Genomic DNA, 25,939 nt, shown 5'->3' with positions numbered 1-25,939 from the left:
TGATTTCTATTTGCTTCTGGAGCACGACTCGTGCTCTTCAATTATTTTTAGCTGATTGTGTAATTATTAGCGGGAATGGCTTTTGGTTATTCTGTGTTCAGTTTACTTATAAGGTTACAGCTTACCTTCGGGTGAAGAGCCTGGCTTGTGAGAGCATGCAGAGCTCTTCTTGCTGCTTCCACTGTTGACAGACAAGCTGGACTGGATTTTTCTGTGCATTTTCTGGGAAACAGGTGCCGAGAACTTCCTGCTATCTGGTGCCCCACACTTGACTCCATTGTGCATCCCACTTGCGTTACTCAGCCCGGTATGGCCATTTTGTATTTGTATTTTGCCTGTTTCTTCCTTACACTTTTCCAGTGGTGAAGCATTTGGTTGTGGCAAACGCTGAGGTTGTGCTTTAAAAAGAACAAGAAAAAGAGACAGTGGTTTAACACATATCTATGGAGAAGAAACTCTTTCCTTTCCTTTTTGAGATCCACACAAACACACACTGAAGGCCTGGGAAGCCTTAGGGCATTATTTTTATGTTGTCTTCAGCTTCCGTGTCATTTCCAACCTGAAAAGGAAGAGGATTGAGCTCGAAAGTCAAGGGCAAATGGAAGATGTATGGACTCAAGGACCAAGCCAGAGGAACTTGGGAGATGCGTGAAAAGGACACCCTAAATTTTCCCCTGAAAAAAACCACACACCACAAAAGCAGTAAGCAATGGACCAGGTTAACCCTCTCCTGCAACATTTTCCCAATATACCACTGTTTACCCAAAATTACCATATTTGCATACATATATAGATATATGTGTGTTTGTGTGTGTGTTCCCCCCCCCCAGTGAAACAAGTATCATGGGGGAACAGGGGGAGGAATTTAGATCAGAAGAAAGGTTTGAAACCGCATGTCCTCCAATGCCACAGCCCTACACCAATTTAGTTTCTCTATCACTATTGCTCCCCAACTCCTTTCTTGAGATAACAGATTGGAATATCCAGATACATATTTCCACATCCCATCTAGTTTGGTCTTAAGTGATAAGTGAGCACAGTATCCAAGACTATTAAGTAATGCCTTTACTGTTTACATGTATGTAAGTTAAGAAAGGATTTTCAATTCACCATTGCCATGCTTTCTGGAAGATAAGTGAATTTATAAGAACGTCAACTCTTTTCTTAAAATGAAAGATTTGTTTGTTTTAAAGATACTGAGCTGCAAGCCAGGAAGTTCCCAATTTGAATCTCAACCCTGCCCTGAACTCACTATGTGGCCTTTGGCAAGCTACTCTCTCCCAAACTTAGTCTGCAATATAGGAGATAACAATACTGTCTTGTCTTACAGGGCTGTTATAAGGATTACAACTAGATAATGCGTGTGAAGTGCTTTGAGCACTTGACAGCTGTACACAAATGTTAAGTATTTATTAAGTACTGCTTGCTATAATAAAATAGAGGACATGTAATGTTTATATTAAAAAACAAAATACTTTGAGGATTCCCATGTTAAACAATATAAATCTTAAGAGCTGTGAAGCGAAGCAGAGAAAATGTAATATCTTGAGTCAAAGCAGGATTCTCTAAACTGGACTGAAAATTAACCCACATTATTTATTACATTTCTGGGTTGCATTTTAGCCAGCAAGTTCCCATGGCCGTTTAGATAAAATTGGAACCACTGGTGAATATTAAAACAATGATGCTAAAACCAACAATGAGTAAAACAAAAACAGCTGGTTGACAAAGGCAGAGAAGAAAAACCAAAGAACATGATGGAAAAAACACCAGCTTCTGCTAACAGCAAATCGAACCCTGGATGATTCTCCAGAAGCCCACCTTAAACAGAAGCATGCAGCTACCATCTAAAGTCTGCTCTTTATTTTGTATAAAATCAATGTCAGAATATGCATTTTTAGATCAGGGCATCATCATTTTTTACGCTTGTGGTGCTCTGGGGTGGGGTGGGGGGTGGGAGACGCTCCTTAAGATATTCAGGCCCCAGATCCTTTTGAGGTTTAAATATCTAAAAATGGCCAGAAACAAACTGGTAACTAATGAATATTTTTAAAAATAGATTTAATATATAGCCGCTTATACTCATCAATATGTGAACTAAAGCTATTAGCAGACTGGCATCAATACTCTGGAACACTGTTCCTGTTGAACTAAAGAGAGGCACCCACAGCTATGGTGTTCTGTCACCTGCTGAAAACATTTCTGTTTCACCAAGTGTTTTCCAGAGAATTAATTTGATTCAGTGTTGGTCATCTGTTGTGTATTTTATGTTTTTATATGTGCTGAAAGCTGCCCAGAGTGACTGATGAGTGGGGTATAAATAATAAAATAACAATACCAATAACTTAATTTTATGTTTTGATTGTTTTATATACCCTATCATATTTACATGACTTGTTAGTTTGTACTTTCATATATAAAAGGGCAGTTATATTTTGGTCAGGCGAAGTCTCTGGCCCAACGAAACTTATTCCCATATTCCCTAAGCAGCCTTGCATCAAAATTATATTAAAACTACCATGTATAATAATTAAAAAATCAAAAAGACACAACAAAGGAATGAGAAGTCCTAATAACACAGATAGCATAAATTTACAGCCCAGATTTAGTAGACAATTTAAAAGTTTCATAAAGCACGAAGACAATGAAACTCTAAATTGTGTAAGAGGTTATCAATGTAACTGACGGGTTTAAGAAAATATATACCATACTTTTCTGTGTATGACTGTTGTTGTTTTTTACTCTAAAATAATGTTCAAAATCTGGGCTCGTCTTATACACGGATAGTATCTCCCCCCATTTTCTTAAATTGGAGTCCCCCAAAATAGGATGTATATTTTACATGGGGGGGGGGGGTCTTATAGACGGAAAAATTCAGTACATACCAGTAGAAAATATATATATACAGTGGTACCTCGGTTTACGAACTTAACCTGTTCCGCAAGTCTATTCTTAAACTGAAACCGTTCTTAAACCGAGGCGCGCTTTCCCTTACGAGGCCTCCCGCCGCCAGTGCCCTTCCACCGTTTAGATTCCATTCTTAGACCGAGGTAAAGTTCGCAAACCGGGACACTACAGTGGTACCTCGGGTTAAGAACTTAATTTGTTCTGGAGGTCCGTTCTTAACCTGAAACTGTTCTTAACCTGAAGCACCACTTTAGCTAATGGGGCCTCCCGCTGCTGCATGATTTCTGTTCTCATCCTGAAGCAAAGTTCTTAACCTGAGGTACTATTTCTGGGTTAGCGAAGTCTGTAACCTGAAGCGTCTGTAACCCGAGGTACCACTGTACTTACGGTTTTGCGGAGTTCGTAAACCAAATATTTTGTAAACCGGACTGTTCTTAAACCAAGGTACCACTGTATATCAGTAGTATATAAGAACTTATGTGGAACAGGCTCGTGACATATGGAAAAGATACTTGCACTGTTGCTTGCATATTGGTCTCCTTTGTCCCCGACTCCCTTGCAACAGATATGAAGGGGGGCAAAGACACCTCGGCCTCATAGAGTTGGTGCGCCTGACTCAGGCAAGAGAAAGGTCAGATAAGTCACACCACACTGTCCATTGTCGACCCTACCCCTGAGTCAAATGGTAGGATTTTGTAAGGGGTGGAGGGAAATCAATTAAAAAACAATGAATGGTACTTCTGACAGGAAGCGGGGATTATAGGAACTCCATGTTGCCCAACATCCTCCTAGTAATAGCAGCCTTTGATTTTTCAAGAGAAGGGTTTTCAACTACCATAAGGACAAAAGCAATAGCTGATCACAGTGACCCTCTGCTTCTAGCGCATAAGCACACACACATATTACTGAAAACATAAAAACCTTATTTATACCACAGTATGTCAAAATGACCTTAGTTAAAACATTGGAAAAGGAAAAAATAATATTTGTCAGAATAACTAGACCTGCAAATAAACATTTGCCTGGTTGCTTATGGGAAACAGGACATGCCTCTAAGCTAAAAAACAGTGAAGCTCTATAGTTCTGTCTTTCTCTCAGGCCTCATGGCTAACTAGATATGTGTGGTCAGGCAGGAAGTTTCTTTCTTTTTTTAAAAAAAGCAGCACACACTCTCTTGCTCTTATAAGCAAGGCTGATAACTTATTATTTAATTCAAACCTTTTGGTTCGACCCAGCCTTTTAGAATTAAAGACACAACACCAAAGCTCCACTCAATCATAGAAGTATAAATTCATTTCAAGTACCTCCAGTGATCACAAGTACTCTTGCAATTCACTGACAAAAGGAAATCCCCAAAGGTGGTAGTAGGAACTTAAAATGCAATAGCTTTTATATCGAATACTCCCTTTAAGTGCATAGGCAGAGACAACTTATCCGAACCACTGGCATAAAACTCAACATTCCCCATTTCTATGCAAGACTAATTTGATCTTGTTCCATTTTCACCCTATGTAGGTATTGATAAAGAGGTAATCATCTCTGGGATGTGGAAGTATCTTGCCACTTAACAGTCTGGCAAGTAGATGCATTATTTGGAATTCTTAGGTATAAAATGTTATGCTTCACCAATTGTCAGCTGTTGGGAAATATGTTATCCTTTGTCAATAAATAAGAAGAGAGAACATAGGAAGAATTCTGTAAATCTAAATGACAAAGTTATTAGAATTGACAGTTATGACCTTTAGAATCTAGCAGAATTGGAAATGGTTGTTTGCAATTGTTTACATTTCAATATCATATTACAATACATGACACATGATCATCTCCCCTGTCTTAAAACATCAGGCCTATTTTCCCAATTAATGGGCAATACGAAGTCCTGGGGAAGTCTAGCCATGCAAAGTTATTTGTTTTACTTTCATTTTATTATTTTTACTAGGATCAAGAGATAAATTCTGCTCCCAAAGTACTCTTATTTCAGTAACATTAACATACAACTTTTTAGCTGACTGGCTTTAGAGTATTCACATATGATATGTAGGTCAAATCAAAAGTGAATAAAACCCCCAAATGTATTAGTTATACCAATTTAAATTTATTTTAACTTTATTGATAATTTTTCACTAGGGAGACTTGAATCTTATGGTTAAAATACACTTGAAACCAATTAGGAACCATATGACTGCATTCTAGTATAAAGAATAAAAAGCATTTGACAGTTTTAAGATTAAGCCACAACCATTCAGTTTAAAACAGCAATGTTTTTACCTTATTTTTAAAGGTTGTGTATATCTTAAAGAAAAGAAAAGCGTAATGCGGGGAACGACACAATGCTTTCTTAAAACACAGTGATACCCAGGGACTTTCACTCTCCCTTTAATGATCCGCTGCTCTCATTCAGCTGTCTTTCTTTTTTTTCTTTCAAATCTTTACATATGTGACAGCTCTGAAAAGTAGACCATAGACCATCTGGCATTTTCAGAGGTGTAACTTGTGCAAATTCAGCTCTACTGGGAACACAATGCTATCTCCTGCCTGCGTTATAAAAGATACAATAGAATGTAGAACTTATGAGTTGTTTTGAATTATTCATTTTTTGCCTGTATATTCAAGAAATTTTACAAACTCTGCATTTTGTACTACATAATCACATGCGTTAAAGGTACAAAGAAACTTTTTGACACCTCTTTTCTACAGAAAGATGGCATTTTGTTTGATATGTGAACATTCAGTGTCTGTTATATCATTCTAAACAGACCATGTGCTGCTACAAAAGCCCCCATTTTGCACTATATATGAGCAAAATTTTATTCTTGTTATTCAGTAACTAATTCAATACACATCAATATTTCCAGTACTAGATTTATGAACATTCAGCAGCTTAAATCCAGGATGGCATTGGTCACCAACTCGTGTGTGTGTGTGTGTATCTCACAACATAGAATGCTACCTTGTTAAATATCCACAATGAATAGTTTTAAACTGTCTTAAGAAATACTGTTCTTCCATGGTTAAAATGTTCTTAGAGTGCAGCAAAACCAGTGGATTTAGGTCAATCTTTTATACAGTGTTAATACTAGAAAATTTTCACCAAGAATGATAAGTATTGGATTAATGATTCAATAGAATGAATCACTTTTGATAGAAAACTAGCAGATAATGTAGCCAGTAATAACTATACATGAATCTGCTGCCTGTGGAAAAGCAATAAAAAGGCAATATATTGCTACAGCATATAATCTATTAGCATGTTTCACTGCAGTACTGTCATTGGCCTCTTCATAAAGCACACCTTAATATAATAACTTTTGTGTTACTTAACCAACTTTACACAGTAATTTAATTGTAAGGTTAGTAGATAGCATAAAATAGTTCCAGGAATTTAACATGTATTTATTACTAAAATTTTGGAGACTTGGAACGAAGTGATTACACACGTTCTTATTCTGATTTCAAACTTGCTGCAATTTCCAGCTGACAAAAAAGTATCGCTTGAATATATTTTGTGAACTGTGTTTATATAGACAGACTTCTTTTCATTGCACACAGACACACAATTTTCAAACAAATTAAAACTATTTTCAAACACTAATTAATAAACAGCTATAAGGACTGTGAAATGCACCATGGGCAGAATTCAGTTTTCAATATATGAGGGCACAAGTGCAAAAAAATGAGCAATGCAATGCAATAATCAAACAAGTATGTTCAAACAATGACATACTTAATTTATGTGGGTTATTTTGAGTTTGATTTAAATAATTTATACCTGTGAAGTTGGAAATATGTGTGCAATGTTTGTGTTGTTATTTATTTCAGAAAAGCTACTTAAATTTTGAATATGCAAATTAGTTTTTTTACATCTTGAATAAAATTAAAATACTCCATGAAGAATTTGAGATACCTAGATATACAATATAAAAACAATTAACAAGCACTCTATCCATCAGAATAATAACAGAATAATAATAAACATTTACACAGTTATTGTTTTGAGTGTGCCAAGTACTCTTTCTTAAAGGTCCCGGGCCCTAAGGAAGCCAGACTATACTCTACTAGGGCCAGGGCTTTTTCAGTGACGGCTCTGACCTGGTGGAATGCTCTGTCCCACGAGACTAGGGCCCTGCAGGACTTGAGCTCCTTCCTCAGGGTCTGTAAGACAGAGCTATTCCGCCTGGCCTTCAATTTGAATTAGCCTGATCCTCTATTCCCTTTCCCCCTTTTCTCTTCTATGAAGAAACCCTTTCTGGGACCCCACATTTAAATTCTTCCCTGGTCTCCTTGCTGGCCCTAGTTAGCCCTAGTGATCATTTGATGTGTACTGACTGGGTCCCGTCCCCCCCATGATATCTGAATATTTGAATTTTATTGATATTGATGCTGCATTTTATGCTGTTTTTAAGTCACATTTTAATCAATGTTTTATATTTGCTGTTAGCCACCCTGAGCCCGGTTTTTAAACCGGGAAGGGCGGGGTATAAATAAAAAATTCTTTTTTTCTTTCTTTCTTTATCATCATCATCACCCTCGTATCACAGGCTTGGGGTCTTGCTGTCTGGGCAGCCCAGGATCTCCAGCCCCAGAGATGTGACTTTGGTGCTGCTAACACAGTAGTTTGACTTCAACCCCAAAGGCACACTCCACTGTCTCTCAAGACATTCGGTGCCCTTAATATATATGTTTTGTGTGTGTGTGCATGTGTGTGTGCATGAACATGTTAGGGCGGACTATTGGTACGATCATCTATTACAGGAACCTGCTATGAAAAAAACCGTATTGGGATTTGCTCCACACAGCATCCCATAAGCAATGTTCAAAATGAAATACAAATTACCATGCTCCTTTCAAAATCAATATAGTATCCACATGCAATTTCGTTTCATGCAAGGGCAAGGGTTGGAAAATGTATTGTTTTTTGATAGCAGAACATGGGGCTCCCTTGGATGAACGTGCAAAGGAAATGGGAGGGAATCTATTAGATTAGTATTAGTCTGAATTTTTCATTTATCCCTTAAAGCATTCATTGGACTTGATACTTAGAACTGTGAAATATTTTGTCAAGCTGGATTTATAATATACTATGGAGGGTAAAAGTTATGTTTGAATCAGGAAGTCATCTCTTTATTTCCTGTGCCATGCTAAAAATCCATCAACACCTTAGACCAGGGGTCTGCAACCTTTAAGACAAAAAGAGCCACTTGGACCCGTTTCCGAAGAAAAAACAACTGCGAGCCGCAAAACCATTGCAACATTTAAAACAAATATATCTCTGGAGCCGCGATCTGACAGCGGGCGGGAAGGTGACGTCGGGACGGTGCGTGACTAACGCACGCACCGCCCCCATGCGACGTCACAGCCAGTACAGCGCCCGCCACAGTGGGGAGTGTCGGGGCGCACAATGCACCTCCTCCCCTCGCTAGTATCCGCCCCGGAGCCGTGGCAAAGGTGTAAAAGAGCCACATGTGGCTCCGGAGCCGCGGGTTGCAGACCCCTGCCTTAGACGATATGGACTATATAGTATCAAATACATTCATTGTAGAAGAATTGCCAGCCAAATCTATGCAACCACTAGCTTGAGGAGAGTTTGTCAGCTTTACAAATGTTTCCAGTGTTCTGTAAATTAGCCTAAATTTGTATTATACATATTCTGAAACAGGTCCTCCATTTTGATTTTTCAAAATGTCTGTATTAAGCCATAAAGATACAGTATCAATAACAATGCAAACTTTTACGAACTCTGACTAGCCTCCTTTCAATTCTTTACTGGGTAGCTATGCACAACCATCTAGAATATTAACATTCAAGTTGCAAGATATACCTCTGAGTCAACCTGTAAAGTGGCTTTTGTCAGCAATTATTTTTGAATATTTCCTAGGAAATAAGTAGCATATACTGCACCTTCTACATCACAGAAGGCATACATTAACTAAACAACAAGAAATGATCAAGGTACAATCCATCTTTTTAAAATCAATTTTTCATGCTGAATTTTTAATACCATGCTGACTTTACAAAGAAACTAAAGTACCAACTATCAGCCATCAACTATTTCTTTGGAACCTCCTCATGTTTTACAAGAAATACATCATTATGAAACAGGATTTCCTTTGTGAAGAAATACTCCAGCAAAATTGCAAGTAGATTTTTTTCCAGAAGGTTTACTGAAAATTCCTCGCTAAGACAGCCCAGAACTCCACTTACAGGATGCAAAAAGGATATTTCATACCATTGTTCTCACTTAAAGCATTTTTGCAAGGCATCCCAAGAACACACCTTTGTGCTGAGATCCTTAATAATATGCAGTCTAGGAAACTGGGTTCTGCACCCCAAAACATGTATTTTGATAACATAATTAGTTTCACCAAATCACTTATCTGCAATCAGTTTTGAGAAGAAATGGGTGCTGTGTAATACACTGAAACATAAGATCACCTTATACAGTGGTACCTCTGGTTGCAAACGGGATCTGTTCTGGAGGCCTGTTCGCAACATGAAAAGACCGCAACCTGCAGCGGTGGGTCTGCGCGCGTGTGGGTTGCGATTCACCGCTTCTGCACATGCACGTGATGTCATTTTGCGTGTCTGCGCATGCATGAGCGGCGAAAACCCGGAAGTAACTCTTTCCGGTACTTCCGGGTCACCGCGGGATGTAACCTGAAAGAACGTAACATGAGGTATGACTGTATCCCCCCCCTTTTCTTACTCTCTGCATTACTCTCTCTCATTTCCCCAGCCTTCCTGTCTTTTTCTTTGTTATTTTACCTCCCTTCCTTCCCATCTGTCTCTTTCCTCCACAACCATTATCATTTTCCCTCCCCCTTGTTCTAGCTCTGAATTTACTGTTTCAAGCATGGGTTGGACTGGGTGATATATAAGGGCTCACCAACTCTATGGTATGCTTACACTTGGCCCGTCTATGGTTTCTACCTACTAGCCAGTTCCAGGAATGATGCACAAGGGCCTAAGAGACATAAGGCCCAGGTGGTCTCCTCCGGCCATTTTATCCCAATCTAGTATAAATGAAATTCTCAACCAGCACACAACCATTTTGCCAGGAACTTTCTGAAAACAGAATGGAAGTTTAGGATTCAGGCCTTGTATTACCAACAGGAAAATAATATCTGAAATGTAATCTTAGTAGCCATTTAGCTTCAAGAAAGAGCGGCCACAATAAGCCAATGTGTGAGTTGGGCGTTCTCTTCGTGGCAAGCTATGAAATGCCAGTAATGAATACTAAAGTTGTGTTACCAGATGATAGGGAAGAAATCACTGTATTTGTACCTCTAGTTTTGTAGATTTTCATAGCACTTAACTGGAACCACTAATTTTATGACCAATTATAACAGTGATCAACATTTTATAACGCTAATTTATAGTCTCCCTAACATTTTATGCATTAGTATTCTTGATCAGCATCTTACACCTTCATTAATCACATTATCAAGGGTGTTTTGTTTTCTGTCACATAAAAATTTATGAGGTCTCAGGGCAAGGCAGGTGGTTATTCCTCTAAGGGTTTTTCCCCATTCAGTTTCCTCTTTACATACCAGAACATGTTCCTTTATTTTTTGTTTTCTCAGTTAATTTGTTTTATGACAGTGCTTTAGGTTTATAATGCCAAAATACTATACCTACTAGACCATTACTCACAAGTGCTGCAAACAACACTGGACATGCCAGAAATGCTACCAAAGGTTCCAGCAGCTTGGTGCTTGTTCAGAAGGGACTGCATTATTAACTCGTTATCATTCGTTTTTGCTGTGAGGCTTCCAGGATAGTGATGTGGAGCCACATCACATATTGTCTGCATTGCCACCTCCTGACACTGACAAAGGGAGACTAACACATGGATGGCCAAAAATGTGCCCTTACAGATGTGGGGGCAGCAGGGGCAGCCTTGGCTGGCCACAATTGACATCACTTTCACAAACATGTCTGGGGAGGGTGTAGGCTTTTTATTGCTGCTGGCAAACCACATTAAATACATCAGTCTTCTAAAACTTAAATTATCCATAGGTGATAAGGAAGTCCATGTAGGCAGGTAGAATTTTTTATATATGGTTAGGTGTGCAGGCTAGCAGAGACGGCGTTGCTTTTCCACCAGACCAATTGGGTCCCATGCTGGCCACAGAGGAGGATACCCCTGGTTGTTCCATGATCAGCAAGATGAAGGATGAAATTAATATTTTTATATTTACTTGCCATAAGCAGATGCTTCAAATTTAGTAAAGGGTTATATCCAACCTGTTGTGTTCCACTCGTACAACAGTGCTCTGTTTTCTCTGTGCACCCCCAAAATCTGCTTCAAATGGTCCTTCTCTACAGCTGATTTTGAGGTTACATAGGGGGCTGGAGATGACAGGAGAGGACAATGGGGTTCCATTGCATGCATGGAAGTCTGCAGTGCCTATGGAACTGCAATGTTGGGTGCACTACTATATTTCTGGCAAAATTATGACTTAGTACTGTATTATTTAATACAAAGAACTTAGCACACAATATTTACATTTGTGATATGAAAGATATTCTAACAATACTACTGAAATAATTCCTATGAGTACTCTTGACCATGGATTGCAAATATAAACTTTCCTAAAAACTTATACACTTTCTTACCTAAAAGGAAGTCAAGTGTAGCTTATTTGAAATCAGTGTCAAACACTTTAGGTACAATACTGGTTTTTCAACTCTCTCTCTCTCTCAACCCCCCCCCAAAAAAAAAATGGTTAAAGCATTTTTATTACTAGACTATAGAGTTTCATGTCCCTTATAAGCAGTGACCACAAGGTTTCAAAATTGAGAAAGAAAAGAAAAACACCAGTCATCTTGCACTTGTAAATTTGTAAAAGAACATTCACAAAGGAGATGGCAAAGACAGCCATAATGGGATGAAATTATCCATGCTATTTTTCCCCCCAAGCAAGTTAAAATTCTGATCCTCCTCTCAGTTCACAGAAGAAGATATAAATCTCTATGAAATCATTATGCTCCCATAGTTTCAATATAGCGGAGGCCAGAGGTACTCAGAAGTCCTTATCTTGTGGAATTAACTGAATGGGCACCAAATATCAGCAGAGTTTTTTGCTTTATTTTGAACACTGTAAAGATATGCCATGATAAAATACATGCAGCATTTTTATTTTTACAAAAGAAAACAGAATACTTCAATTAAAAATGCTCCCCTCCCTTTCAGAAACGTATAGAACAAAACAACATTGTTCTGTTAGAGCTTATTTAGCGCACACCACATTTACAAATATTTCCAACATAACCAATGTTTTTGTATGAAATTAGGTTATTTTTCAAAAACACTTTGTACATGGAAAAATGTTTAACACACACAGTTGCTACAACCATGTGTAAATATTTTCCTATTTTTATTCAATAACTTTCCTTTCCTTTCCCCTTCCAAACTTCATGGAGAAGAATCTACTGGTGAAGCCATTAAAAGAATAATAATTCTATTTTATTTTTTTTAAATCGAATACAGTCATACCTTGGATCCCGAACGCCTTGCTACTTGGATGTTTCGGCTCCCGAACGCTGCAAACCCAGAAGTGAGTGTTCAGGTTTGCGAATGTTCTTTGGAACCCGAACAACTGACGGGACTTCTGCAACTTCTGATTGGCTGCAGGAGCTTCCTGTGCTTTGGTTTCCCAGCGTTTTGGAAGTCAAACGGACTTCCGGAACGGATTCCATCTGACTTCAAAGGTACGACTGTAATTGGAGTGTTCTTAACTGCAGTGCAAATGTATGCAAGTATTTTCACATAGAACATAACTCTACCCCAGTCCCATTGTGTGTGTGTGTGTGTGTGTGTGTGTGTGTATGTATGTACATGCGTGCGTGCGCGCGCACACACACAAATCCTCACACTCCATATCAAGCTGTTATGTGTCTTCTACAATTCACATCCAGACTTGTCTTCTCCCCCTCCATTGAATCACACAAGCTCCCATTCCCCATAGCAATCTTGATGGGATACTGCGGCACTCCATGTACCACGGCAGAGAAGCATTAGTCCCATTGTTTTCAGGGCTTTATAAGTGAACTGTGGTATATTTATAGCACAGGGACACAGCTCAAGTTGTGAATATTTCTAAGTGAAGTACTCTTCACACATACTGAACTCCCTCTAGCTCAAAAAGGAAAAGGCTTAAAGCCACACATAATATGCAATATATGCCTGCATTTCCAAGTACAAATTATAAGTAGCAGCAGTTCCAACTCTCATGCCCTAAGCAAAATATAATTACTCAGCTCACCACAAAAGTGAAAGAAACCAGGTCTGCTATCCTCCTCCTTACATCCTTAAGAGGCAACTCTTAACCACAATATCTCTACATTTTAAATTTAAACCATAACACAGCTCCAACTGATACTAACTATAAATGTTCTTAAAAACAGTCTCCAGCCCTGAAAGAAGAGCCAGAGAAAAGGCCTCATGGACTAATACCACCTTCTAAAGTCAGAAGTGGACAAAATTACTGGATTCCACTCCAGTATAGTATTAGTACTCAATAACTGAATTCATTGGCAATTCCAGACATGCATCTCTGGAATCTTTATCATAGCTGAATTCCACTCACTGAAAATTTGCAGTCTTTAGATACATAACAGGCTGTATATTCATGCACTGGAGCCTCCTGCCCCAACTTGACACAGTGACATCAAGTCCTTTCATGCAAGAGGCCTCCATATCTATTTGGCAAGGTCTACAACATTTTCCAAACCTCCAGATGCATAACAACACAGTCAAATTCTGGTAGATCTCCAGCCAGGTTCAGTGTGCTTCTGAGGCAAGTGAAATGCAAAACCTATATATGTGAGAGTCTGTCACTATCTATATACCACTATGAAGTGTAGACTTATATCTGAAAACTGAATTAAATCAGCTATGCAGCCAGTACCCATTCTAGTTAACCCTTGGTACACAGACAGATGTAGGCAAGTGTGCTTTTGTTCATAGTTACATTCAAGGACAACCTGCAGAACACACAAATGCAAATCTATTCCATTCAGATATACACCTTATATATACTCGAAGAGCGCACTATTGTCATACAGATGGTAGTAAAATGTATCTGTGAGTATTTACCATACCATTTTTGTTTAAAATATCTTGTGCTACTGAAGAATTGATTATTTTGGAGATGGCTAACATTTTAAACCATCTTACGCTTTTATAATTTGGCAAAGTATCTTATTTTGTGCTTCAAATGCTAAATATGGTTAATTGAATATATCATTACTCTAGAAAATTGCAGACTATCACAATGCCAGTTCACTTACTCCACAGTATTATTTCAGGAAAGGTGTGGGCAGGTTCTTTTTTTTTTGTATGCTATACACAGGCAAGCTTCTTTGAAATATACTGGAACCAAATGGAAACATACATCTTAACATAAAATGCAGCTTTATTTCTGGTAGGTTCATAAGGATGCATTACAGCTACGGGGCGGGAAGTGATTTAAGTAATATTCGCTTCAAACAATATATTGCTTTATGTACTTTATTTAGAAAGCATCAAAACTTTAGTTGCTGATTGGAGTTATGGAGAGATTAACAAGGAAAGGACAGTGACAAATAATTAGGACTTTCCCTTGTTGAGATAATGATCTTCCGACTTGGGGTTCACATTACCTAAAACTTGTTGGATTAATGACTGAACATGCAGCATAATCGTGTGCATGTCTACTAACAGGCAAATCCCACTCTGCTCACTGGACCCTGCACCCAGGCAAATGAGCATCAGATTGTTCATACATAATAAAAATAGCAAACATCAGTCTTAGGCAGGAAAGCAAAGTTATTCCCTCAGATAACACACTGCCTGTAGATTTAGTCCTCTTTAGAATCATCACTATTAATATGACCAACACTTTTTGAACAATTAGAAGATAATAGCCTCGTGTACTTTTCTTAGATTTAAGTTCAGTATATATGGGTAATTCTTAATACAAAGCTTGATAACACTGACAGTTCTTTCTCATTCAAGCGCTGGTTCCAGTTGTCTGAAAACATTCATTCAGTCAGTCATTCAATTTGTATGCCACTTTTTCACACACACAAAATCACGCTCAAAGAAGCTTACAACAAAGAAAACAGGAATACATTTCAAACCAACACTACAAAAACAATTTCAAAATAACACATCAAAACAATAGCAAATGTAACAGCCATACAAAAAAGCACATTTAAATACTATAAATTTAACAAGATTAATAAAACATGCAGCGCAGCATCCAATAGCAAAAATAACAAGGGAGCTTCACGGTTTCACCTTAGTCCTAGAAAGACCCCTCCCATGATGTTGCAGCAGCTTCTTATAAGGGGTGGGGTAGCTGGAAACACCCCATTATATAAAACATCATGTAATTGAGCAATGAAAGTTCTGTACATTATTAAAATCACTCTTTGAAAGCTATCACATCATCTGACTGGATAAATAACTTTGGCACAAAGTAGCTTCCAGTATATTTTTTGTTGGGCCTCAGTGTAAACTAACCCAATAAAGAAACTTCACCTAAGAGCTGAGAATGCAATAGAGATTTCACACAAGCAAGGTAATCTGATATGACTGATCATGTGAATCAGTCCTAAATGATGAGCCCCTCAGAGAACAATTCTCTAATGCGGACACTGAAAAAACTACCACTTCAGTTTCTCTAGCACTGTGGGGGATTTTAATTTATTTTTATTTTAGTGCATTAGTGCATTACCTTGAAAGGTGCTTGTTTTACATTTCTTATGGCTTGGGTTTACCAAATTTCTCCACTTACTGAATAGTACACAACATATCCCAGAAGTTTATCCTCCCCACTCCCTCCAATATGGATAAAAATACCCCTTTCCAGAAAGAACAAGGTGGATGTTTAGTGAAGAAGAGGATAAATTTGAAGCTGAAATGATGGATGGCAGTGACCTTTCTATCTGTAAAACTTCAGCATATAATAGGCTATTTAATCTTGAGAACTGGATTATTATTAATCAATTATTCATGACAGTTTGAATATATGGGAGATGCTTCTTGTTTTCTTAAATATCACAAAGCTGAAGTCCTGTTTGAGCAACAGGAAGATTAAATCTGAACAAGTCTACAAGACCCATGCCTATTGCTCCTTCAACTTCTATTGCTTATTGCTATTGAATATCGAACAAATTGTGCTGAATTAACTCCTGCTATGATAATTTTGCAGTAATGTGTCATTCAAACAAAGAAAAATAATGGAAAAACAAGTATATTGGTGGGATTCGGCAGAATAGGCTATGTTCTTATGTGAATGGTGACAATGGAATCAGACAGCTTCTCTTTTCAAAGAAAATGTCTCATAATAATAATAATAATAATAATTTTTTATTTATACCCCGCCCTCCCCAGCCAAGGCCGGGCTCAGAGCGGCTTACAAGCAATAATAAAAACAAGATGAGTGATTACAACTTAAAAACAAAAATAAAATACAACATTAAAATAATGGAACATTAAAATATTAAAATGGAGCCTCATTGCAGGAGAAGGAAAAGAAAAAAGAAAAAGGGGGCGGAGGGAATCAAATTGGCTCCAATCCAAAGGCCAGGCGGAACAACTCTGTCTTACAGGCCCTGCGGAAAGAGATCAGATCCTGCAGGGCCCTGGTCTCATGAGACAGAGCGTTCCACCAAGTTGGGGCCAGTGCTGAAAAGGCCCTGGCTCTGGTTGAAGCCAATCTAACTTCCTTAGGGCCTGGGACCACTAGGGTGTTGTTATTTATGGACCTTGAGGCTCTCCGTGGGGCATACCAGGCGAGGCGGTCCCGTAGGTACGAGGGTCCTAGGCCGTGAAGGGCTTTAAAGGTCAAAAGCAGCACCTTAAATCTGACCCTGTACTCCACCGGGAGCCAGTGCAGCTTGAAAAGCACTGGATGAATATGCTCCCATGGCAGAGACCCTGTGAGGAGCCTCGCTGCAGCATTCTGTACCCGCTGGAGTTTCTGGGACAGCTTCAAGGGCAGCCCCGCGTAGAGCGAGTTACAGTAGTCAAGCCTGGAGATGACTGTCGCATGGATCACTGTGGCCAGGTCGGGGCGGGAAAGGTAAGGGACCAACTGCTTGATGCGGCGAAGGTGGAAAAATGTCGCCTTGGCTGTTGCTGTGACTTGCGCCTCCATGGAAAGGGAGGCGTCAAGGATTACACCCAAACTCTTAACGGAAGGTAATGGCACTAATTGGGCCCCCGCAAGAGAAGGGAGTTGGTCCCTCATCCCCATGCTATCCCGACCTAGCCATAGGACCTCTGTCTTTGAAGGATTTAGTTTCAATCGGCTCCCACGAAACCATCCAGCCACAGCTTCCAAGCATCTGGTCAGTGTGTAAGGGGCCGAGTTGGTGTGGCCATCCATCAGTAGATAGAGCTGAGTGTCATCAGCATATTGATGACAGCCCAGCCCAAAGCTCCGGATAATCTGAGCAAGGGGGCGCATAAAGATGTTAAAAAGCATTGGGGAGAGAATTGCGCCCTGCGGCACTCCACACACCAAGGAGTGGCGTGACGACATTTCCCTCCCTAGTGCCACCCTCTGTCCCCGACCAGAGATAAAAGAGCACAACCAGTTACGGGTTGCCCTGTATCCCCACGTCTGCAAGGCGATGGTCCAGAAGATCATGATCGACCATGTCAAAAGCTGCTGACAAATCTAAAAGGATCAGCAGTCCTGACCCGCCTCGATCCAGTTGTCTACGGATATCATCTGTTAGGGCAACCAGAGCCGTCTCCGTCCCAAAACCAGGACGGAAACCGGACTGAAATGGATCTAATGCCGATGTTTCCTCCAGAAACCTACCAAGCTGTTCAGCAACCGCTCTCTCAATTACCTTACCCAGGTATGGAAGATTTGAAACTGGGCGGTAATTGGATAGGTCTAAGGGATCTAATGAAGTTTTCTTTAGGAGTGGACGCACCACTGCTTCCTTCAGTTCCCCTGGGAATGTCCCCGTGTCAAGGGACAAATTGATAATTTCAACCAGGGGGGTCCGCACAACATCTGGACACTCCCTAATCAGCCAAGACGGGCACGGATCAAGGAGGCAGGTGGTGGGCCTACCAACTTGGAGGAATCTATCCACATCAGTAGGGAGTATCCGATCGAAATGGTCCAACACTGGACCTGAAGTCAGTCGAGGGGCCTCCAGTTCAGTCACTGTATCTAAATTGGCAGGGAGGTCACGGCGGAGCAACAGGACTTTCTCCGCAAAAAAGCTCGCGAATGCCTCACAGCTGTGGGTCGAATTTGTGCTTAAATTTGGTTGAAATCAAAATCAAAATCTTAAATCATAAGATCCTAAAGGTGCTCAAATTAAAAGCTGAAATGATTGGCTGCATAACAATGCACTTGGAAGGGTGAAAATAGCAAGGCATGATGTGACAAATAGAATGTTTACTTGCATTATGGATACAACTCTATTTTTTAATTTTTAACTTCTCTTAATTTACTAGGAAAATGTAAATTTTAAAGAAAACACAAAGAAGGAATCGTTGAACGAATTAAATACATGAAGCCTGGAGAAGAGACAACTAAGAGGAGATGTCCTAACAGTCATCTTCAAATATCTGAAGGACTGTCACATACATGATGGACCCTATTTATTTTCTGCTGCTCTATGGAAAGGGTGAGGAATCTCAGGCCACAAGGTCAAAAGCAGCTCTTCAGGTCTCTGGCCCTCAGTCAGGGTTCTCCTTAGGTCATGTACCCTCTCCCAGGCCTCTGTGTCCATCTTAAGTGCTTTTGCCTAGATGGAATATGCTCATGAACATTGATGATGCCTCTTCTTGCTAATACCTGGAAGGAGAAGTGGGATAGAATCATGGACCTTTGTGAGGCTGGAATGTATCCTACTGTGGAAGGCAAGTGTCATATCCACTTTTACTTCTCACTATGCCTGTCAGTGGTATGCAGCCCCTGGAAAGCTGCTTATGAAAGAATGCAGCTCTCAGGCTGAACAAAACTCCCCAGGCCTGATCCACAGGGTAGAAGCTGAAGCAAGATGCCCAAATGACAAGAACAAGGATTAAGACTGAACATTAAGAAGAATTTCCTGACAGTCTTAAGCTGTTTAACTGCCCAAAAGTTATTATCTTGCTGTATTATTTTTTTTACAATAATAAGAAAAATGAAACATCTGGAAACATTTATAATGGGAAAGCTAAGAAGACTTATAACAAACAGAGCAATATTTGAAACTGCGTAGGTGGATAAACAATCCATTTGGACAGAGAAAAAAATATTGAGTCATTAAAGCAGCAGTAAACAGAAAGCAAGGCTCTTGTTAAAATTATGATGCGTATTATGTTCAATGCAACACAGAAAAGCAAGTTCCTTGGCAAATCAGTCTTACTTACCAATTCTTAATTTTTTTCAAATAATCGCTTTGTATGTCCTCAATCCAAAATGTTTACTTTTGACTGATTCCATTTTCTACACAATGGAACACTCATATCTTTTAATTCCAATGGAGATTTACCAGACCATTAGGGAAGACCCATCAAGAACACATGCTGCACGAAACATGCAAACAATCACCCCAATCTTCTAAAGCCACTGATGCAGAAGTGAAGATTTTACACATAAGACAACTTCCTACATACACTGCACTTTTCTGCACACCCCCATTTATTGTTGTGAACATCCCTGTTCACTGCAGACCTGGAAATTAGGAACATAAGAATCTGCTGGATCAGGCAAACACCCCTTCTAGGTCCAGCATCCTCTTCTCACAGTGGCCAACCAAATGCCTATGGGAAATCCACAAGCAGGATTCAATAGGACTGGCCCTATATTATCCCATCTGAAAGAGGGGGAGACAGGCTCGAGCAGATAATTGGTGCCATAAAGGCTAGCTACTCACAGAGATCAGGCTGGATGAAATTTGATTTTATAACTTGAAAACCTGAACCGCTGCTTTCTGTAGAGAATCTGAAGGCACTCTCCTCTCTCCTTAACACACAACAAGACTGACAAATCTCAAGATTGTTCAAAGGGCATTTGCTTTCCTTGGAATTAATGGAAAACAGCATTATGGGATCTTAGAATAATAATTGCACAGATGCGCTGCCTGACATGGTATAATGCATGTTTGCTCAAGTCACAAAAACAGCTTGTTTATCTCTAGGTAGTCTTTGATGATGAAGACTGACAGAAATCATCCCTGAGAAGAAATTCTATTGACACACATTACAGTTCTACACAAATGCATTTGACACAGATTTAGCTACATCAACAGTCAGTACAAGATTACACTAAATAGGCAAGTCTAAACAGCAGCAATTAGTTCTGGAAATACTTACTTCTGATGAGGTCATCACCAGTGCAATTCCCCCAGACAGGCTGGTCCTCTGTATCTACTTGTATATTTGGGTTATTTGAAGGTTCTCTGATCTCTCTCTCTCCTAGCGCTGTTCTTCCTCTATCACATTTTTCTAAACAACAACAAAGGATTACACTATAAGCAATTTAAGAAGATTTACCCCTTCCTTTCCAAGCTGCTTTATCAACAAGAAAACTGCAAGAGTTAAGTATTAGCAAAGAGATTAAGGATAATTAAAATTATATAATGATTGTTCTCCCAATTTATTACTCAGTTGCAGCAAGTTAAGAAAACTACTTCTCCTTCTGTCCTAACCATTCCCACACTGTAGTGTCTAAATCTCAATCTTAAATTTTTCTTTTGAATTGCTAATATCGGTCCTTGTGAGCTGTGAATTGTGTTATATTACTGGTGGCTTGTACAAGTCCACTGTTTTATTTGTTTTGTTTTGTTGTGTTGTGTGTTTTATGATGGGCGTAAAGCCGAATAAACATTTTCATTTCATTTCATTTCCCACACTGAAACATACTAAGGGGTAAAGAGACTTCACGCTTGTGGGATCTGCTTTCGTGGTGGTGGTTATTACTTGATCTCGGACTTCCGCAAGCTGGAGCCAAGTGTTTGCATAGTGGCTCAGAGGTCCAGACATACTGTTATAGTTAATGAATGGTAAATAGTATCTTAGAACATATGATTAGCACAGGAATTTACTTTGAGAACCAAAACCGAACTCTCAGTCTCAACCTTTTCATACAAAAATCCACTCCAGGTTGTCCCCTTGGTTTTCTTTTCTTTTGTAGTCCAACTGAGAGGGTGGGTTTTATGTGGAATCTACACACATATAAAAAAATGTTCTGAAAACGCTTTTTAAAAAAGCGTTTTTAAAAATACATTGAATTTTCCATAAGGCTCACCATCGCCATCTAGTGTCACATTGTATATTGCACTTAAAACACGCTTAAAATGTTTTATTTGCAGCTGTATAGCTGAGTCCTTAGTTGTTGCTATTGTTAAACAGCTGGAAACCTTTGCCACCTACTGTAAAAATGATATCATTTTCAAGTATTATTTTATATACTTAATTAAGGATTTCTGTACCAGCATTTACAAAATGGTCACAGGGTGTTCCACAATTTTTTAAAAAATGCATAAATACCTAATATAAAACATTTAAATAGCAAAATAAATTATCAGTAATAGTATCAGCAGGCCAGCAGAAGTTCCAGCTATACTGTAATTCTGTAATACCTATAGTTTCACATCTGTGTACTAAATTAAATCAATGATGGTGCAAGGCACACTGCCATAAAGAGGTCATTCCAAAGTGTTGAAGCTGATACTGAGAAGGCCTTATTAAATACCCTCTCATTTCTTACATCCTCAGTTGAGAGAAACACCAAAAGGCCAACCTGCTGGTCTTATAAAGTGTTGGTCACATGGGCAAGACATGTTAGTATGGCAAGCAATCCCACTGTTTGGCTCTCCTGTGAGATCTCCCTCATTCCAACATCACTGATCACATGGGATGAAACCTCAAAACCCCTCTGTAACACAGGACTGGCTCTGTGTTATTGGAAAGCACTGGAGTTATGTACAATTAAAAACTTTGAACCTCCAAAGTTCTTCACAGTCCATTTGAAAACTTAAACTCCAAAGTACTTTGGCCAGAATCACAAGAAAGGGCAAATCATGCTGCACAGATACACTGTGTGTGCGTGCGTGTATGTATGCTGCTGTTTAGTCGTGTCATATATGTATGTATATACAGGGTGAGTCCTTTAAAAGAGGCCCCATGGATACACAGTACACATGTTCCATGGGGCCTCTTTTAAAAGACTAACTACACACACACACACACACACACACAGAAGCTGAAGATTTCTGATACACAGGAAAATAATGTTACATTCATATATCTAAATTTAAAAAAACCACCAGTCATATGAACAAAATCCTATTTAATGAAGCAATTCCAGATATCTTTGTGTGGCCAACTTTTGAAGTACTTTCCAGCCTACATACTTCAGCGATTACACAAATACCCCCAATCTGCACTATTTTAGAATTGGCAAACATAATTAAAGGGAAAGCAAATTTTGCATAAACATTTTGAATTTAGGAAGTGCATTTTAGAAACTTTCATGGCCAACCTTTAGATATGTGTATTGTAGTTCAATTAAACAATGTACCGGTACATGTGCACTGAAGAGCTGTGATTGATGACAGATCGTTCTTTAAAGGTTCCATGGCAGGTGGTCTCTGTGGTGCAATGGATCAGTGCATCTGGCTGTTAACCAGAAGGCTGGTGGTTCGAGCCCACCTAGGAACGGCTGTGGGCAGGATTCCTGCATTGCAGGGGGCTGGACTAGATGACCCTTGGGGTCCCTTCCAACTCTACAATTCTATGATAAAGAGCCATGTCATATTTCAAAGTAAAAAGCTGTTTGCCTTTTTAGCATTGCAATGACTGCAGCAGAAACTTCAAAGGAAAAATCAACTCTGTTGCGTTTGCCCATACCGCATCACTCGGTTCAAAGTTCTGACTGGAAAAGAATCCGAGATCGGAAACTGCTGTACTAGGCAGACCAAGATAGTATGAGGTAAAAGCCAATGTCACTAAAGTCGTTTAGGCTTTGACTTTTGAAGAATATGCATGTGTCACCGCCACATGGGCATTAATCATCTTAACTGAAATTATGCACAAGAAACTGAATGCAGAAGTATGTCCTTGCGACATTTACACTTAAGCTTGTCGAGAAATCTTGCATTTTCTTGGCTGATACTAATAAATTCATAGTTGTGTTAGAAGCAAGAAGAACAATGTAACATAAGAGGATAATACAAGACACTATTGTCTCAAAGGGTATTACTCATCACTCAAAACTGTAGCATTTAATAAATACGAAAAATCTTAGCAACTTTTTCAACCGTTAAGAGGGGCAGGAGGGGGAATCCAATTACTCATAACATTAAAACCAGTTACCAGTAAAAGCTGGCACAAAATCTGGAAAAATTAGAGTAATTGTGAAACTCGATATTTTAGCAGTATTGATTTACTGTTATTTCTATTGAAGCACAATAGCAAAAATGTCATAGCTTTCTCTCATAAAAAGTACCTCTTTCCAAAGCATATCTGCCCATCTAAGAAACTGTGTGAAGGCTATATTCATTTCACACTTACCAACCTCGTTACAACCCAATTTGGAGTTGATATGCAGCAAAACGTCCTTAGAAAATCACTTTGTTCACTTATCTATAATTCTCTGTACAGTATTATTAAACAATAAATAATAACCTCACTAAGTTTGAAAACTTAAACACACTTATTAGGAAAAAAGCACCACTGAACACAACTGAGTAAACATGCATAAGATTGTGCTATAAATGTACCTTCTAGGACAGTGGTCCCCAGTTAGCCAAGTACTGTGGACCCACTGTTTTATAAAATCCAAGCCATGGATTTTGAATTTTTTGATACCTTTATGGTAGTTTTTGTTATGTGAATGGTGCCACAGACACCTTGAGTGGGTTACGTGGACCCCCTGGGATCCGTGGACCACCAATTGGGAACCACTGTTCTAGAATACTTTTAGTTCACAACAGGTTACAGATCTATGAGCCCTGAGTGGCACTTTTAGGCAACTGCAACACAAGTGGGAAGCCTCTCTAACCAAAGGGGAATGGGTGACTGAATAGTACATAATCTACTCAGTGGAGGGCCATTCCATTGGCTGAATTTCAATGACAGACAAAGCCCCCACATTTTCATATTAGAGTTTGGCTCCATTTGGCTCAGATCTTGCACCCACTCCCTTGTCCTGTGCTTCAGATCTGAGCAGCCAAGGCTCAGCTCTCATCCAGAATAAGATTTTCCTCCTAATGATAAACATACCAATGTTTCAATTAATCAGTCTTTGTTTCAGGTGTTTCAGGAAGTATCTGCTTGCACTGCTTTATTTTTTTGTAATGGTGAGGTCCATTAACCATTCAGAATGATAGCATGAATGCAAGGAAGAGTGTGAAGGAGAAGGTACCAACAAATTGTTGCAAGTCTGGTTGCAGTTCCTCAATTATGGCAAGGAAGGCAGGAACTTCACAATTTGGTTTGTTATAAATATATTTATGCCACCTTTCAATTATATTCCCAGGGCAGTTTACAAAATAACATGAAAATACAAACAAAAAACCCAGCAAACTAAAAGCCACAAAATAATAAAATAGTTAGCAAAATTAAAACTACATCTGAAAAGTTTGGGAACATAAAAATGTATATGCCTGGCAGCAACAGGATGGTAAAGCACCTGTAGGGCAAAAATCTCTAGGGGGAAAAAATCTCTGGTGCACCACAACTAAGTAATAATATATGACCATGTGCTGAATACTTCTCACCACTGACTACCACCCAAACATCTGGAATTACAGAAGGTGAGTAGGTGAGGGAAATAGGATGGCAGCTTGATATCCAGAAAACACCTACCGTATTTTTTGCACCATAACACTCACTTTTTTCCTCCTAGAAAGTAAGGTGAAATGTCTGTGCGTGTTATGGAGGGAATGCCTACGGGTGGCATGCCTACGGATTTTCCTCCTCTAAAAACTATGTGCGTGTTATGGTTGGGTGCGTGTTATAGAGCGAAAAATACGGTAATTTCATTGGCAGGCAAAAAGTTCTGCCTCCTCTCTCCACAATCACACACCCTTATGACCTTTTAAATTACATCCTCATTTTCCACTTTATACATTACTCGTGTTCATCTGCTTTTATTTTTTTAAAAAATAATTTTTATTAACTGGCCAATCACATAAAATTAAATCATATCACATAAATTCCGAATTACAAAGCCGAATTTTAAATTTTGTTTGGGGGACCCATATTTCAAGATCCGAAGGGGGATTCTAATCATATTCTTGCTGCTGTGTTAATGTCCCAATCAGTCCAAACAAAGTTCATAGTTCTATCCCATCTTATCTTGCTGTTTCCACATCACATCTTGTTCATATATTTTCTCTTTTTTCTTTATGATCTCTTCTGATAGTCTCCTTAAGCCAATAAACACCAATAGTAATAGTAATCCTGTGTGAATTTTCCGTTCTTCCAATCCTCAAATCGAGATGGTTTCCATATATCGTCTCCTTCATAGATAACATCACTCTTTCCATCATAGTCTCGTAAAACTGTCGCTCTGAGTCCCACTGAGGAGTTTAACCCACAATAAATAAACAGCTCTATTTCTCTCTTTCTCCTCCCAGACTCAAGACCTCCGACAGAACTTCCCAATATGGCGACGGCATTTTTAACTGCGTCATTCCCAAGCTCTTATACATTCCTCGCTCTTCTTAAAACATGCTTTGGTTCGAAAGTTTATCTCCACAGAGCCTTAAATCCACAGCTTAAGTCCTTAAAACGACATTTCTGACCCATAAGGGGAGGGGATTCTTGTTTAATCACATAGGGAGAGAAGGAAGAGGGGTTTTTTCCCCTCCCCCCTCAGTCATTTGCCGTACCTTGTCTTGGCGTATCTTCTCATGTTTTATTCTTATCTTGTTTTATCAGAGATCTCTTCTGTTAGCAGTGTTTACTCCCCATTCTTTCTTGAAATATGTGCATTCCTTTCATCCAAATTGTTTCCTTTGAAGTTCTGCATCTAGTGGCGCGAATCAGGGACGGCGTTCAGGAGTGCCGAAATCCCAC

The 25,939-nt window shown here is 39.2% G+C and overlaps 1 protein-coding gene across 1 annotated transcript in view; it reads right to left on the bottom strand.

The window, feature by feature from the left end:
* The window catches only part of MDFIC (MyoD family inhibitor domain containing), a 43,305-nt gene that overhangs the window by 13,379 nt on the left and 3,987 nt on the right, over positions 1-25,939 (bottom strand). The window contains exons 3-4 of the mRNA XM_081211836.1: positions 20,228-20,359; positions 126-398 (exon numbers count right to left, since the gene is read on the bottom strand). Coding sequence (XP_081067962.1) covers positions 126-398; positions 20,228-20,359 — 405 coding nt within the window. The remainder of the gene's footprint in view (positions 1-125; positions 399-20,227; positions 20,360-25,939) is intronic.

The sequence above is a fragment of the Podarcis bocagei genome, assembly GCF_964188305.1.
Source record: "Podarcis bocagei genome assembly, chromosome: 10".
Lineage (NCBI taxonomy): Eukaryota > Metazoa > Chordata > Lepidosauria > Squamata > Lacertidae > Podarcis > Podarcis bocagei.
The sequence above is the reverse complement of the archived record's forward strand: the minus strand, read 5'-3'. Positions and strand labels throughout refer to the sequence as shown.